This window comes from Scyliorhinus canicula, chromosome 5 (assembly GCF_902713615.1).
Source record: "Scyliorhinus canicula chromosome 5, sScyCan1.1, whole genome shotgun sequence".
Classification (NCBI taxonomy): Eukaryota; Metazoa; Chordata; class Chondrichthyes; order Carcharhiniformes; family Scyliorhinidae; genus Scyliorhinus; species Scyliorhinus canicula.
Window position 1 is genome coordinate 29,202,619 of NC_052150.1, and position 18,721 is coordinate 29,221,339.

Genomic DNA, 18,721 nt, shown 5'->3' on the forward strand with positions numbered 1-18,721 from the left:
GTTTACGTATTTAAAATCGTTGCTTTTTTTAAAAAAAAAGCTCACGGTCAGATAACATGTGGAGGGATGCAGTCACAGTCCAGGAAGGATAGATTGTCCTTGCAGTGGGGTGCAATGCAGATTCATCAGCATCCTGCTGGGCTGACCTTGCGTTTTCCCTTAAATATAAAGATAAAGGGGTGATCCAGATTGAAGTCTTTAAGACAATTAAAGAGGGGTGGGCGAGGAGCCTAACCTTTCAGGGGTTTTGCCAGGAAGGGATTCTCCACACACAAAGAGTAGCTGTGTAAATCTGGAAAATCCTCCCTCAAAAAGATGTCGAGGCTGGCTCAATTGAATATATCAAAACTCACGGTAGCATGGTGGTTAGCATCAATGCTTCACAGCTCCAGGGTCCCAGGTTCGATTCCCGGCTGGGTCACTGTCTGTGTGGAGTCTGCACGTCCTCCCCGTGTGTGCGTGGGTTTCCTCCGGGTGCTCCGGTTTCCTCCCACAGTCCAAAGATGTGCGGGTTAGGTGGATTGGCCATGCTAAATTGCCCGTAGTGTAAGGTTAATGGGGGGATTGTTGGGTTACGGGTATACGGGTTACGTGGGTTTAAGTAGGGTGATCATTGTTCGGCACAACATCGAGGGCCGAAGGGCCTGTTCTGTGCTGTACTGTTCTATGTTCTATGAGATTGATGGAGGTTTGTTCGGCAAAGGCATTGAGGGATGTGTGACCAAGTTTCATATGCCAAGACACTACAGGATGGAATGGTTTTAATGCACATTTGGAGTTAATGGAATGGAGTTAAGATACTAATTAGTCATGATCTAATTGATTGGCCATGTTGTGGCGATGCCGGAGTTGGACTGGGGTGAGCACAGTAAGAAATCTTACAACGCAAGGTTAAAGTTGAACAGGTTTGTTTCAAATCACTAGCTTTCGGGGCACTGCTCCTTCCTCAGGTGAATGGCAGAAGAAATTTGAGGGGATGAATGGACTGATCTTGTTCTCTAATGAGCCAAAAGGGGAGTTGGCTGATATTAGGTGGGGCAGCAATAGGTGTTTTGCCAATTAATATGTTTGAGGAAGGATTAAGAGAGTCAGTTCCGGGGGTGGGCGGGAAGAATTAATTAGGCCCCCAGTCTTTGTTGCCTCACAGGGCCAGGGACCTGGGTCCAATTCTGGTCTTGTGACTGTCTGTGTGGAGTTTGCAAATTACCCCCGTGTCTGCGTGGGTTTCCTCCGGGTGCCCCGGTTTCCTCCCACAGTACAAAGATGTGCAGGTTAGGTGGATTGTCCATACTAAAGTGTCCCTCAGTGTCCAAAAAATAAGGTTAGGTGGTGTTATGGGGATAAGGTAAGTCATGGGCCTGGGTAGGGTACTCCTTTGGAGGGCCAGTGCAAATTCGGTGGGCTAAATGGCCTCCTTCTGCACTGTAAGGATTCTATGAATACATCTGGACAGAAGAGAACAGAAGTGATTGCAACAGAAATACCTCTGGTTTCACATCCACTTATATGAATGGGCAAAAGAAAATTAATCATAACTAAAATGTTGAACGGTACTGCAGAATTGGTCCTGATCATTCTAATTATTTAGATCATAAAAATGATTTTGGATCTCTTGGCCCAAGCAAGGCGTGCTCACTTCATCAATGTCAACTTCCTGGCATTTTTCAAACCAATCATGGAATCAGAGAATGATAGAATCCTACAGCACAGGAGGATGACACTGCACCATCTTACCTCTGCCAGCTCTTTGTCAAAGCTACCCAATTAACTCACTCCCTTAGTCTCTCCCCACAGCCCCATAAATGGTTTCCCCTTCAAGTTTGTATCTAATGATATTTTGGGCTGCTTTCACTGGCTTTTCAGACAATGCATTTCTGATAACAGTTCACCGTGCAAACGTTTTCTCATGTTCCCACTGGTTCTTTTGCCAATCACTTTAAATCGGTCTCTGGTTAGCAACCCTTTTTGCCATTAAAAATAGTTTCTCCATATTTACTATCAAAGCCATTCATTATTTTGAACACCTTTAGCAAATCTCCTTGGAACCTCCCCTGCTGCAAGATGCACAACTCTCAGCTACTCCAGCCATAGTACATCAAATCAGCGGTACCATTCTAGTAAATCTCTCTTACTCTCTTGTCAAAGCCTTGACATCCTTCCTTAAGTGTGGTACCCAAGGGCAGCACGGTGGCCTAGTGGTTAGCACAACCGCCTCACGGCGCTGAGGTCCCAGGTTCGATCCCGGCTCTGGGTCACTGTCCGTGTGGAGTTTGCACGTTCTCCCCGTGTCTGCGTGGGTTTCGCCCCCACAACCCAAGAAAATGTGCAGAGTAGGTGGATTGGCTACGCTAAAATTGCCCCTTAATTGGAAAAAATAATTGGCTAATCTAAATTTATAAAAAAAAAAAAAAAAAAAAAAAAAAAAAAAAGTGTGGTACCCAGAAACAAATACAATATATTCCATCTAGCCAAGGCCGAACCAATATCTTAGCCTTACATTTGTACTCTATTCCTCTTAATAAAACCAGGAATCACACATGCCTTTAATGTCTCAATTTATAATAACAATAATCTTTATTGTCACAAGTAGGCTTACATTAACACTGTGATGCGATCACCAATTCACACGAAAGAGAGTAGATGTAAACTGTAGCTTTAATTGAGTAGAACAGAGCCTGCCTGCAACTGCTCTGCTAGTGAGGGCCGCCTACAGGGCTGCAGCTCTTTATACCTCCCCTCAAGGGGCGGAGCCAGGGGCGGAGCCCACAAGGGCACCAACATGATACATTCCATGCAATGTGGAGCCCATATGGGCAACAGCGCGATACAGTGAAATACATGGTGAATGGTTAATACAATACATTCACCACACACTGCAATGAAGTTACTGTGAAAAGCCCCTTGTCACCACATTCCGGCGCCTGTTCAGGTACACAGAGGGAGAATTCAAATTATCTAATAGCACATCTTTCGGGACTTGTAGGAGGACCCGGAGGAAACCCACACAGGCACAGGGAGAACGTGCAGACTCCACACAGACAGTGACCCAAGCCTCAAATTGAACCTGGGACCCTGGTGCTGTGAAGCCATAGTGCTAACCACTATGCTACCGTGCTGTCCATGCAACTTGTCCTACCACCTTCAAAAACATTTGTACATATATCCCAGATCTGTGTTTCTGTGAACCTTTTGAGATTGTACCATTTAGCTCATATTAATTCACTTTATTCATCAATCAAAATGCATCACTTAACACTTATCTGCATTAAATGTCACCTGCTCATTTCACTAGTCTATATTATTGTGTTTTTGTCATGTTCCTCATTGTTTACTATATATCTGGTTACATTTGCTACTACACTTTGAAATTATGCCCTGTACATTCAAATACAGGTCAGTGATACATATATCAAACAAAGTAGGTCTTGTGGCACAGTGGGAGCCTAACCCTATCCCTGGACCAGAAGCTCTAGGTTCAAGTTCCACTTCAGGACTTGATCGCCATGTAAGGTGCATTCAATACCTGGCCCCAAACAGGTTGTTGACGAGCCTGTAAATGTTTCCAATACAACAGTAAGCATGGGAGAGTTTCCTGGTCAGCCATTTCTGCAGAAGGTAATGGCAAACCACTGCGGTTCTTCACCAAGTATAATCATGGAGCAATCCAATGGAAATCCATGCTCACCAATGCACTCTTGGGGCATAATACCTGAAGGAGGAGGACCAAATACAGCATTGGTTCCATTACTGACTTTCGGGAATCACCACTTCATTTCAATCTGAAAAACAACCACTCTGCTAACACCATTAACCAATTGTGTATCCACAATTAACCAATTGCAGTTTTATCCCATAGGTTTTAACTTTGCTCTCAAGTCTATCCTGGACTACTTTGCCAAATACCATTCGAAAAAATATATAAAACTCATTGACCTCACTACCCTAATTAACCTCTCAATTACATCATCAAAGAACTCAAGTGAATCAAATACAATTTTTCTTTAACAAAAGTATCCTGACTTTAATGTATTTGCCCCAATTTTGCATACGTCAATTAATTTGTCCCAAATTATTGAAAAGGTTTCTCCATCACCAAAGTAGACAGACTGTTCCGTAGTTGTTGAGTTTATCCTTCTCCCTGTTTTTTGTTATACGGGTGTAAAATTTGCAGTTCTCTGACACAATTTCCAGATCCAAGGAGGATTGGAAGATTGTGCCCAGATTTTCCACAATTCCCACCCTTACGTCCCTCTAACCCGAGATGCTGATCAGGTGACTTTTCTACCTTGAGGACTGCTAACCTTTTAAATACATTCTTTTTATTGTTATCCGATCCAAAATCACTATTGCCACCTCCTTTATTACTTCTTTGGCAGAATCCCTTTCTCAAAAGTATTAATTTAGTACCTCCGCCATGCCTCCTGCCTCCACGAGACAACCTTATTTGCTATAAATTTGCCCCACTCTTCCCTTTGATTATCCTTCTGCTATGCATGCTAGCTTTACTTTATAAGGGACTTTTATGTTAAATTTGGATCTAATTTCATACTTTTTCTTTTCCCCTCGTTCTGTTTTAGATCGCTCCTGTACTTCCCAAATTCAGCTAGGTCCTATACTGTATTGTGAGTCTTACAATTCTTTGGCCATTTATGCTTTCATATTTTTAATCATCCGTGATGTCCTAGTCTTGAATGCTCTTCCTGTTCCCATCATAAAAATGTGCCTACTCTGTACCTGAACCATTTCCTCTTTGAAGACTTCCCTTTGTTAGTTATTGTTTTGCCTACCAAATATTGATTCAAATCACTTTTCCACGCTCTGAAAACAACCCGACTCCAGTTCAGTGCTTTTAAGCTGGATTACACAGTGCTTTTCCTTAACCATTCGAAACCTGATGATAGCATGATCCCTGTTCCCCGAATGTTCTCCGAATGAAGCATGCTCCATTTGCCACATTTCAAGGGCAGAACAAGATCCCGCATGGTTTCCTTCCTCATTGAACTGCAAACCCAGAAGGTTATCTTGTACACGTTTTAGGAAGTCCATGCGCTATTTGCCCTTTACACGCCATTATCCTAGTCCAAAATGAAAAAAGACTTGCATTTTCATAGTGCCTTTCATGATGTCCCAAAGCCAGGACAATGAGGAACCCCACCCCCCCTTGCTCTTCTTCAAAATATGTCCATGGCTTCTTTCATGTCCACTTGAGAGCATAAACGGGGCCTCAGTTTAACATCTGATCCAAAAGATGCCACCTCAGACAGTACAGCACATCCTCAGTACAGCTCTGGAGTGCCATTCTTCATTTTTGTGCTCACGTTCTAGAGAGGGATTTGGACTTCACGATCTTCCGACTCAGAGGGAACTGTACTGCCAATGGACAGCTCCTTTCCAGGTTCATTTTATTCAAATTCCCCATTATTGCTACCCTGCTGTTATTGCACCTTTCTGCAATTTGCCTGAAACTTCCCATGATTTGGTGGCCAATGAAAATGAAATGGCAATCGTACACATCCAGTGACACAATGGCTCCTCTTGTATTCCTGAATATCACCAAATACATACTATTTATGGCTCCTCAAATACATCATTCTTCTCCAGTGCTATAAAAGTTTATTAATTTAATATTGTCACCCTTCCCCTCCTTTTCCTTTTGCTATCTTTGAAACCGAATAATGACGCAGATCTTCCAGTCTCAACAACAGCAAATGCTGAGACATTCACTGCTATCGAGGGTTGCAGTCAAATCGGAGATTCTGGGGAGTCAATTTATGCTGGAACTGTTTGCCAGAAATGGCTCAGTAGGAATCCCCACTGATGGTCCCAGCAGTATCCGTTAACGTTTAAACTATGTCTGTTTGCCTGGGACATAATTATACGTTAATGATCTGGAAGAAGGAACTGAAGGTACTGTTGCTAGGTTTGCAGATGATACAAAGATCTGTAGAGGGACAGGTAGTATTGAGGAAGCAAGAGGGCTGCAGAAGGATTTGAACAGGCTAGGAGAGTGGGCAATGAAGTGGCAAATTAAATACAATGTGGAAAAGTGTGAGGTTATGCACTTTGAAAGGAGAAATGAGGCATAGACTATTTTCTAAATGGGGAAATGCTTAGGAAATCAGAAGCACAAAGGGACTTGGGACTCATTGTTCACGATTCTCTTAAGGTTAACATGCAGGTTCAGTCAGCCGTTAGGAAGGCAAATGCAATGTTAGCATTCATGTCGATAGGGCTAGAATACAAGACCAGGGATGTACCTCTGAGGCTGTATAAGGCTCTGGTCAGACCCCATTTCGAGTGTTGTGAGCAGTTCTGGGCTCCGTATCTAAGGAAGGTTGTGCTGGCTTTGGAAAGGGTCCAGAGGAGGTTTACAATAATGATTCCTGGAATGAAGAGCTTGTCGTATGTGGAACGGTTCAGTGCTCTGGGTCTGTACGCCTTGGAGTTTAGAAGGATGAGGGGGATGTTATTGAAACTTTCAGGATACTGTGAGGCCTGGATAGAGTGGGCATGGAGAGGATGTTTCCACTTGTAGGAAAAACTAGAAGTAGAGGACACAATCTCAGACTAAAGGGACGATCCTTTAAAGCAGAGATGAGGAGGAATTTCTTCAGCCAGAAGGTGGTGAATCTGTGGAACTCTGCTTGTGGAGGCCAAATCATTGAGTGTCTTTAAGACAGAGATAGATAGGTTCTTGATTAATATGGGGATCAGGGGTTATGGGGAGAAGGCAGGAGAATGGGAATGAGAAAAATATCAGCCACGATTGAATGGCAGAGCAGACTCGATGGGCTGAGTGGCCTAATTCTGCTCCTATGTATTATGGCCTTATACCTAGACATTGTTCCCCCACCCAGATTTATTTAGCTCTGTCTCCAGCTCATTTGGATGCGGATGGGACAGCTAGAATGAAAATCTGATTAAAAATTAGGTTTAAAACACCTGGAATCACTAAACTGAAGGTAGGCCTAAGGGACGTGCTTTCAACTCAGTTCAACTCAGAATGACAAAGCGGTTTGCTTGGACTATGCATCTGCACTAGGCTAGTTTTTTTTTCTCCTTGACATTTGACCTACGCTGCAGGCTGGAGAGGAAGTTCCCCCTCCGGCCATTAACAAAGGTAAGAATGCAATTTCAAATGCAGTCAGGAGTGAGTGTGAGCCACAGCTTTGCTGCTGACAGGAAAATCTGGGCAATTAATTTCCCTATTGTTCCTTCTTTGAGCCAGCTGTCTGTTATTGCCATTATAATCACAACCCCAATATGATTCAGTTCCCTTGCACCATTCATTATTCCATAACCCATGCGACTAATAATGCTTATAGATCTCCAACCTCTTCCCAAAGGCAACTGGAAAGGGCAACAAGTGCCAACCTTGCTCACAACCCAACAATGAGTACTGTAAAAAAAAAAGCAAGCTGCCTGTTAACACAGATGTGTGACAGAAACTTAAAGCGCTTCCCTTTAGAAATGCCCAGCCTCCATTCAATGTTTACCAGCAGACAGGCCAGCTGAACGCTGGCAACAACTCGTGACTGACCCCTTATTCCATTGCCATGGGGCCTGTGTTAGCGCACAAGGGGTTGCTTATCATTTTCAACAGCTGTCAAACAACTATTTGAAAATATTCTCTGAACCACAATAGATCCTTGTATTGAAAGTTTGAATATAGCAGTCAACCAACTCAAATCAAAATCCTCTTAATTGTTATGACAATTATACTGTATTGAAGTCATTAGCACTTTAAAAAAAAAACAATCGTCAACATTTTGTCCTAGAAATATACGATTATGATAGTCATGAAGAATTCTGCTTTTGGACAGTGAGGATTAAAAACTGAAGACAGTACATTGCACTGTGCTTTACCAACACAACGGCAGGTCAGATTTCCATTTATTACAGTAACTCATTTGGAACGTAATTAAAGGGTAACTTTAATTTAAAAAGTGCTTGACAGAGTTGATTTTTGTGAGTTTAAGAATCTGTGATGCAATGAAAACAAAGCAAATTAAAACACATTACTTGAATACTTGAAAGTGATATGATGAAAACAACCGTATAATTTTTCCAAGTGGAAAGCATTCACATAAGTCTTTCTTTATAAAGACTTTGCCCCTGTTAGGCACAGTTTAAAAAAAAACTAGGATCACTTATCAATAGAGCTCGAACTTCCTCATCAAACAGTCCCCTTTCAGTTTATGGCGGAGCAGTGGAATTCCCCTGCCATCAGACCAGTTCCTAAAATAGAGTTTGACTCTCAAAAGTCAGTCCAAGGAAGATACTAATGTGGTCATCACTCCTCGCTGACCTCTGCAGGTCGAAGCTGAACATTGGATCATTCTGATAGACTCTCCCAGGAGGGGACTGCTGGACATGTTGGACTGCTGAATAGATTCATACCTGCCTTCTGAGCAGGCAACTCTTTTACATCAGGAAAACCCAAGAGTTCAAAATGTGTAAAACGTACCGTTGCAAATAAATTTTGAGCAGTTAGAAAAATGAGGAACCAGTTGCAGCACATGTATATTACAATCCAAGCAAATACATGGAACTTGCTAGGTAGTAGCCAACTTGGTTTCCTTGCACGAGTTTTTAACCATGAGATAACGAAAAACAAGATTTTTTTTCAAATTTATTCTCAACAGCTGTCATGAGCAAAGTTCACATTTAATTACATCCCTTCTTTCCCAGAATAAGTAGCTTGTTAGGCCATTTCAGAGGGCAGTTACGAGTCATCCATATTGGTGTGGTACTGGAGTCAATCACAGCTGGACCAGAGGGAAGGTTGACAAGTTCTCTTTCCTGAAGGGTATCAGTGAATCAGTTGGGTTTTTCCAACATTTAAGCAATAACAGAGACTTGACTCAAGTAGGGAGGGTAAGGAATGTAATGGTCGCTTTCGCTAATTCTACTTTTTAACTTCCACAATTATTTTGGCACTGAAGCCAAATATTCAGGCTGCCATGATGGTACTTGGCTTATATGCTCTGAGTCCAGGCTGCTTACTAGACCAACATATCCACTACATTACTATACTTAAAGGATTCCATTTTAAAATTATTTCATTTACTTCCAATTTAAGTGCAAAAATTAGTCACAAAACTCGGGGTGAGATAAAAACTGAATGTTTGGTCCATGGTGGCATGTGTGTTAGGGCACCAAAGTTTGGTGGCACAGAGTAACAAAGTACACTTTCAAAATCTTCTCAATGCTGGAAGTGCACAACATAGCCACCCACCATAGGATGGGGCTGAGAGCAAATGCCTTCCTGCAGAGAGGGAGGGAGGCAGGAGAGAGTCCTGCCCAGCATCCCTTCCAACCCTGGAGAATGTGATGGTAGCCTGGCCACACATTTCCCATCAGCTTTCCTGGTTACTGTGTGTGTGTGTGTGTGTGTGTGTGTGTGTTTAATTCAACATGAGAGAGAATATTGGGTGGAAGGGATAGGGAATTCAGAGGGAAGCAAATATACAATATTTTGTGAAAAATCACAATAATTTTTTTTCAGTACCATCACCTCTTTAAAAGTCTGATTTCTCATTTTCCCTCCTTACCCAATTACAAATTATGTTAGTGTGTAAACGCTGAACTCATCCTACCCACTGGCTGTATCACATGGCGAGATGAAACTATAAAAACGCTTTAAACATCAGAGGGTGGATGCAATGTAATGAGCAGAACACATTAATGAACCAGAATGTGGAGATGCCGGCGTTGGACTGGGGTGAGCACAGTAAGAAGTCTTACAACACCAGGTTAAAGTCCAACAAGTTTGTTTCAAATCACTAGCTTTCCGAGCACTGCTCCTGAAGGATCAGTGCTCCGAAAGCTAGTGATTTGAAACGAACTGTTGGACTTTAACCTGGTGTTGTAAGACGTCTTACTACATTCAAGAACGATCACTGGAAATAGTCCAAACTGGTATTTAATTGATCTTAGATAAACCGCTGTGAGGAGATGTTGGTCGGAGGTCGTGCAACTCCCCTCAGAAAGCATCCCAACAATAGATGGAGAATCGCATCTCCCAGGAGCCAGCTTCTCAACTTCACACAACCAGGAAGGGAGGAATGTTACACACCTCGAGAACCTTCTTCCTCCGAGCGAGGGATAACTACAAACCGCGAATCGGTCAGTCAAAGGCTGCGGGCCAACAACGTGGCTTCATTCAAATGAACTCTTCGTTCAAATGAACTCTTATCCGTGATAATAACAAATCAACTCAAACCAGGCAAAATCCAAAAGGCCGGAGTATGTTTCTCGTTTTGCCCCCCCCCCCCCCCCCCCACAAGGGATAGATTAAAAACGCCAAGAGTCACTGAATATACACAACACAGGAACAACAGGAGGAAATGGAGGCAAGTTAATTAATGGGTCAGCACAGTGGAAGATTGGTCAACTGTGATCGGTGGACCAGAGTCAGCGCCCTGAACAAATCATAGGAGAAGGTTCGTCTCTCTGAACTACTTACTGTGTGGTGTCAAACCCAATCATCACATCGCCACTGCCTTTATATTGCGGGCTCACTGAAGTAGGTTCGGCCGGTGCAAGTTGTTTTATAATCTAATCAGGCCCCCAAACTTGAGCAAACACATTACCCAGCCATAAACAATAAGTGGAGGTGTGAATAATGCAAGTCTCCAGCTGTTATTTCTGTTCCTGAACACACGAGAGTCAGAGTCGTCCGTCCCCTCCCCGCCCCCCTATAACCTGTTAACATAGCGAGACAGGGGTATGTTTTGAAAACATGGGTGTAAATAAACAGAACAACAAAAAACAACGCTCTGTTGGGCGAGACTTCAGTGAAAGCGATGCCAAGTGCCAACCGAACACAATACTTGGAGACTGGGTAATTCTCAAAGAATGATGACGTTCTTGAGCAAGGAGCTCAACACCCCCCTCCCCCACACCCACACACCCTGAACACAATATACACATCCCAGTGTCAAGACCCCACTCTGCTGCCCCCAGTAACAGGGAATGGGACACACACACACACACACACCCTGAACACAATATACACATCCCAGTGACAAGACCCCACTCAGCTGCCCCCAGTAACAGGGAATGGGATACACACACACACTGAACACAATCTACACATCCCAGTGTCAAGACCCCACTCTGCTGCCCCCAGTAATTGGAATGGGAAACACACACACACACACACCCTGAACACAATCTACACATCCCAGTGACAAGACCCCACTCTGCTGCCCCCAGTAACAGGGAATGGGACACACACACACTGAACACAATATACACATCCGAGTGTCAAGACCCCACTCTGCTGCCCCCAGTAACAGGGAATGGGATACACACACATTGAACAAAATACAGTATACACATCCCAGTGTCAAGACTGCCACACACACACACATATTGATGAAGGATGGGTTGGGGGTAGAACTTCCCTCTCACGTGGGGAGCTACATTTCAGCAACAACAACAAAAATGAGAGTTGTTGGTGTGCGGTTGGATTGTGGAGATGGGCGTTCAGACTGAGACGGGACAGAATTTGTTTCCCTTTCTTTTATCAATGGGAACTCCGGCTTGTTAAAGATTTGGAGTTCCCAGTTCCTGACCCCTCTCCCTCCCCCTGGTTCCCTCTCCCAGGGAAAAGCACATTTGCTCCATGTTTTATCTTAGAAGTAAGTCAGCCCCTTCACAAAAGCCCACAAGGGAGAGTGTAAAGGTCTTACCTCCGAATAAGTGAGGGGACAGGTGAGCGGGGAGGGATCCTATGAGTAAGCGGGGGGCTGCCTGGCCCCCTGGCCGCTCCGCCGTGCTCTCCTCCGGGGTGCTGTCTTCCGACTCGTCCAGCGAGCTGCCGTACGTGCCCGCGCTGTTGGGGATGTTGAGAGACGGGTTGCGGCCGCCTCCTCCTCCCGCTCCGCCGCCGCCGCTGCTGCCGCCGGCCGCCGGGCGGGGGCCAGGGACGGGCGGGGGGGCCAGGTGCAGGCGGCCGCTCCCCAGCCCGGCCCCTGAGCCCGCCGCCGAGCTGCTGGAGGCGGCCACCGAGCGGCTGCTCCCGTTGCTGCTGCTGCTGGCCGTGGCCGAGGGTAAATCCGAGCCCGAGTAAGCGCGGGTCCGCCCGTTCGGAGCCGGGCTGCTCTGCTTCGCCCCCATGGGGAGGGTGAGGGGCACCGGCAGGTCAGGGCAGGGGCACGGGTGGCCCTTGGCAGTCGGTCCCGGTTCTCCAGCAAACTTCTGATCCACTTTCCGCCTCCTTGTTCCCTCAGGGGAAAATAAATATTCCCACTTTCTCTTCAAAAATCCACCGTGTCAGTAAGCAGGCGAGCTGCCCATGACTGGGAGATGTTAATTTAAAAAAACAAAGGGGGGCACAGAACACTTCAGATGTGAGGTACAGAATAGAAAGATCCCAATAACCTGAAGACCAGGTCCAGCCGCAGTTTGCCCAGCCCTGCCCTGGGAGGGAGGGAGAAGCTTCAGAAAGTGCCCCGGGCACGGCAGTCCTGGCGCCAGGGGAAGTGTCCTGCTGGCCCGGCTCCTGATTCACCTCCAGCCGCCGTTCCTGTGGGCTGCTGCTGCTGCTGCCGCCCAATTTGCTCCGCCATCGCCAGCTAGACCAGCGGCAGCATGACAGCCAGGACAAAAAGTCAGCTGTTGCTCTCCCTCGGCTTTCGCGCTGCCCTCCACCCTTCCTCAGGCGCGGGAAGCCCCCCGGTGCCTCCGCGACAGGGGCGCACGCCGCCGCTCACACGCACACATCCCGAAAGTCAAGAGCACGGCCACATGAAGAGGGAGGCAGACACACACACTCACAACAAACACACAGCCAGGCTGACTGAATGAGTGGCTGACTTGCCCCCTTCCAAGCGTCAAGACACGTCACAAACAACAGGAAGAGATCACACAGTAACAAAGAGAGAGAGAGAGAGATGGAACAATACACAGAGAAACAATGAAAGAGAGAGAGACATGGAACAATACACAGAGATCACACAGTAACAATGAGAGAGAGAGACATGGAACAATACACAGAGATCACACAGTAACAATGAGAGAGAGAGACATGGAACAATACACAGAGAAACAATGAAAGAGAGAGAGACATGGAACAATACACAGAGATCGCAGAGTAACAATGAGAGAGAGAGAGACATGGAACAATACACAGAGATCGCAGAGTAACAATGAGAAAGAGAGACATGGAACAAGACACAGAGATCACAGAGTAACAATGAAAGAGGGATGGAACAAGACACAGAGATCATAGAGTAACAATGAGAGACATGGAACAATACACGGAGATCGCACAGTAACAATGAAGGAGAGAGATGGAACAATACACAGAGATCATAGAGTAACAATGAGAAAGAGAGACATGGAACAATACACAGAGATCACACAGTAACAATGAGAGAGAGAGATGGAACAATACACAGAGCTTACACAGTAACAATGAGAGAGAGAGAGAGAGAGAGAGACATGGAAAATACACAGAGATCACACAGTAACAATGAGAAAGAGAGAGAGAGAGAGAGACATAGAACAATACACCAAGATCACAGAGTAACAATAAGAAAGAGAGAGCTGGAACAACACAGAGATAACACAGTAACAATCAGAGAGAGAGAGATGTAATAATGCACAGAGATCACACAATCACAGTGAGAAAGAGAGAGATGGAACAATTAACAAAGATCACACAGTAACAATGACAGACATGGAACAATACGCAGAGATCACAGATTAACAATGACAGAAACATGGAACAATACACAGAGATCGCACAGTAACAATGAGAAAGAGAGAGCTGGAACAATACACAGAGATCACACAGTAACAATGAGAGAGAGAGAGATGGAATAATACACAGAGACCGCACAGTTACAGTGAGAAAGAGAGAGATGGAACAATACACAGCGATCACAGAGTAACAATGACAGAGACAGAGAGAGGCATGGAACAATACACAGAGATCACACAGTAACAATGAGAAAGAGAGAGATGAAACAATACACAGAGATCACACAGTAACAATGAGAAAGAGAGAGTAGGAACAATACACAGAGATCACACAGTAACAGTGAGAGACATGGAAAATACACAGAGATCGCACAGTAACAATGAGGGAGAGAGAGGAGGAACAATACACAGAGATCACACAGAACAATGAGAAGGAGACACGTGGAACAATACACAGAGATCACAGATTAACAATGACAGAAACGGGGATCCGAAGGGGAGGCAGAGAGCACAGAGTCTCACTCTATGAAGATGACCTGCTCCTCTACATTTCGGTCCCACAGAGCAGTATGGGCGGAATCATTGCGCTCCTGAAAGAGTTTAGAGCCTTCTCGGGCTACAAACCCAACATGAGCAAAACTGAGATCTTCCCAGTACATCCGCAAGTGTGGGGGGGACAGCACTAAAGGGGCTGCCGTTTAAGCAAGCCCGACACAAATTCCACTACCTGAGGATCCAAATAGCCCATGACTGGAAAGGGATCCACAAATGGAACCTCACCAGTCTGACGGAGGAAGTAAAAAAGGACCTACAAAGATGGAACACACTCCCACTCCCAGGTTCCTCTTCCTGTTTAGATCCATCCCGATCTACATCCCCAAGGCCTTTTTCAAAGCACTGGACAACCTAATCATGGCGTTCATATGGGGGGTGGGGGGGGGGGGGGGGGGGGGGGGGGGGGGGGGGGTGTAAAAATGCTAGGATCCCAAAGAAGGTCCTACAAAAAAACTAAATCCAGGGGGGTGCTAGCCCTCCCAAACCTACAATTCTACCACTGGGCGGCGACAGCCGAGCGAATAAGGGGATCGATCAAGGAGCCAGAGGCCGAGTGGGTGCGCGCGGAGGAGGCTTCCTGCGTGGGCACCTCCCTCTGGGCCCTCACCATGGCAGAACTCCTATCCCCACCCAAAAAACACTCCAGCAGCCCGGTGGTGATAGCCACCCTCCAATCCTGGAACCAACTGCGGCAGCAATTTGGCCTGACCAAAATGTTGGACAAAGCTCCCATCTGCAACAACCATAGGTTCACACCAGCACTGACTGACGCCACCTTCAAAAGGTGGGGGCAGGACGGAGGGACACTGTCAATCAGGGACCTGTACACGGACGGCAGGGTCGCAACACTGGACGAACTGACAGAGAAATTTCAGCTAGCCAGGGGGAACGAGCTGAGGTATCTGCAGCTTAAAACGTCCTACGAAAGGAGACAAGGACGTACCCACAACCGCCAGGACAGACACTACTGGAAGAACTACTGGACGCAAGCATACTAGACAAGGGAAACTGTAGTGACATGTAGGACCGACTGACAGAAAGGGCCGACACCGTACTGGACGCAACAAGAAAGAAATGGGAGGAGGACCTGGGGATTGAGATAGGGTGGGGACTCTGGAGCAAAGCGCTGCATAGAGTCAACTCCACCGCCATGTGCGCAAGGCTCAGCCTGACGCAGCTAAAAGTGGTACATAGAGCCCACTTAACAAGAACCCGTATGAGTAGGTTCTTCCTGGAGGTGGAGGATAGATGTGAACAGTGCCAAGGAGGCCTGGCCAACCACGCCCACATGTTCTGGTCTTGCCCCAGACTTGTGGAGTACTGGACAGCCTTCTTTGAGGCAATGTCCAAAGTGGTGGGGGTGAGGGTGGAGCCATGCCCGAAAGTGGCGGTCTTCAGGGTCTCAGACCAGCCAGATCCATTCCTGGGGAGGAGGGTGGACGCCCTTGCCTTTGCCTCCCTGATCGCCCGCTGTAGAATCCTGTATCCTGTTTGGCTGGCGGTCAGCAGCACCGCCCAGAGCTGCAGCCTGATCGTCCGACCTCTCGGAATCTCTCCAAATGGAGAAAATCAAATTCGCCATCCGAGGGTCAGACGACGGCTTCCACGGAACGTGGGAGCCATTCACGCGAATGTTCCGGGACCTGTTTGTGGCCAATGAACAAGACGAAGAATAGCGAGGTAGCCAAGAATCAGGGGAAATTAGTCAAGAATCAGGGGAAGGTAGCCAAGGCATGAAAGGGGGAGATAGACTGGGAGGGAGGGAGGGAAGGGGGGACGGCTAAACCGGCGGAAAGACAGGTGAACCATGGAGGCGGGGGGGGGGGGGGGGGGTGGGCGGGGACACAGCTAAACCTGAGGAAAGAAAGGCGAACCGTGGGGGGGGTGGGGTGGGGGGGGGGGGGGGGGGGGGGCGCGGGGGGGGGGGGACAAGAGAGGAGAACCAGCGGAGTGGGTCGTGGGGTGGGTAAACGGGAGCCTGAAGGAAGGCACGGGATGCCAAAATGTGCATGACATCTCCAGGAGTGGTGAACGAGGAAAATAAAGATGGAGGACCGGAGGAGCAGCAGAAGCAGAGGCGAGCACGGGTCGGCAGCGAGACCCGTCCGGGAGAAGCAGGTGACAACAGCACAAAACGCAGCCAAGTATCGCACACTGTAATTATCTCCTCGGCACCTAAATGTTTATTTGCCTCCCCCCATCCCCCTTCCTCCCCCCTCCTCCCCTCCCCTCCTCCCCCCCTCTCCCCCCCTCTCTCTCTCCCTCTCCCCCCCCCCCCCCCCCCACCCCCCCCCCCCCCCCCCCCCCCACGTGGTGTAAATAATTTTGCCAGGTGTACAGAGCTGCCGCTGTTGAGCTGGTGCACAGTACCCTACCAGTTATTCTATTTTGTATTTTATATTGGGATGAGCCATTCTCTTCTAAATATGTGTATATGTTTCTTATTCTGTGTACATAACGGTAATTATACCTTGTTCAAAAACCCAATAAAAAAACATTTATAAAGAAACAATGACAGAAACATGGAACAATACACAGAGATTACACAGTAACAATGAGGGAGATGGAACAATGCACAGAGACCACAGAGTAACAACGACAAAGAGAGAAATTGAAGCATACACAGAGACCACACAGGAACAATGAGAAAGAAAGGCATGGAGCAATACACAGAGATCACACAGTAACAATGGGAAAGAGAGATTGAACAATACACAGAGTTCACAGAATAACAATAAGAAAGAGAGAGATGGAACTAAACACAGAGTTCACACAGTAACAATGAGAGAAAGAGAGACATGGAACAATGCGCACATATCACAGATTAACAATGACAGGAACATGGAACAATACACAGAGACCACACAGGAACAATGAGAAAGAGAGGCATGGAACAATACACAGAGATCACACAGGAACTATGAGAAAGAGAGAGCTGGAACAATACACAGATCACACAGGAACAATGGGAAAGAGAGATTGAACAATACACAGAGATTACAGAATAACAATGAGAAAGAGAGAGATGGAACTAAACACAGAGATCACACAGTAACAATGAGAACAATACACATAGATCACAGAGCAACAACGAGTTAGACATGGAAAATACACAGAGATCACACAGTAACAATGAGAAAGAGAGATGAAAAAATACACAGAGATCACACAGTAACAATGAGAATGAGAGAGATGGAATAATACACAGAGATCACACAGTTACAGTGAGAAAGAGCGAGATGGAGCAATACACAGAGATCACACAGTAACAATCAGAGAGACATGGAACAGTACACATAGATCACAGAGTAACAATGACAGAGGCATGGAACAATACAACGAGATCACCCAGTAACAATGAGAGACATGGAACAATACACAGAGATCACAGATTAACAATGACAGAAATATGGAACAATACACAGAGATTGCACAGTAACAATGACAAAGAGTGAGCTGGAACAATACACAGAGATCACAGAGTAACAATGAGAAAGAGAGAGATGTAACAATACACAGAGATCAAACAGTAACAATGAGGGAGATGGAACTATACACAGAGATCACAGAATAACAATCACTGAGGCATGGAACAATACAAGGAGATCACCCAGTAACAATGAGAGACATGGAACAATACACAGAGATCGCAGAGAAACAATGGGAAAGAGAGGCATGGAGCAATACAGAGAGATCACCAGAATAACAATGAGAAAGAGAGAAATGGAACAAGACACAGAGATCACACAGTAACAATGAGAGAGAGAGAGAGCGATGGAACAATACACAGAGATCACACAGGAACAATGAGAAAGAGAGAGATGGAACAATACACAGAGATCAAACAGAAACAATGAGGGAGATGGCACAATACACAAAGATCACATAGTAACAATGAGGGAGATGGAACAATTCACAGAGGTCACAAAATAACATTGAGAGAGACATGGAACAATACACAGAGATCACAGATTAACAATGACAGAAATATGGAACAATACACAGAGATCACAGAATAACATTGAGAGAGACATGGAACAATACACAGAGATCACAGAGTAACAATGAGAGACATGGAACAATCCACAGAGATCACCGAGTAACAATGACTGAGACATGGAACAATACGCAGAGATCACACAGTAACAATGAGAGACATGGAACAATACACAGTGATCACCCAGTAACAATGAGAAACATGGAACAATACACAGAGATCACAGAGTAACAATGACAGGAACATGGAACAATACACAGAGATCACCCAGTAACAATGAGAGACATGGAACAATACACAGAGATCACACAGTAACAATGAGAGACATGGAACAATACACAGAGATCACAGATTAACAATGACAGGAACATGGAACAATACACAGATCACACAGTCACAATGAGAAAGAGACACATGGAACAATACACAGAGATCACAGAGTAACAATGAGACACA

At 45.9% G+C, this 18,721-nt stretch overlaps 1 protein-coding gene across 1 annotated transcript in view; it reads right to left on the bottom strand.

The window, feature by feature from the left end:
- The window catches only part of znrf2b (zinc and ring finger 2b), a 237,116-nt gene extending 224,255 nt beyond the window's left edge, over positions 1-12,861 (bottom strand). The window contains exon 1 of the mRNA XM_038796844.1: positions 11,700-12,861. Within this exon, the coding sequence (XP_038652772.1) occupies positions 11,700-12,126 (427 nt within the window). The 5' untranslated portion in view covers positions 12,127-12,861. The remainder of the gene's footprint in view (positions 1-11,699) is intronic.
- Between the last annotated feature and the right edge of the window lie 5,860 nt (positions 12,862-18,721).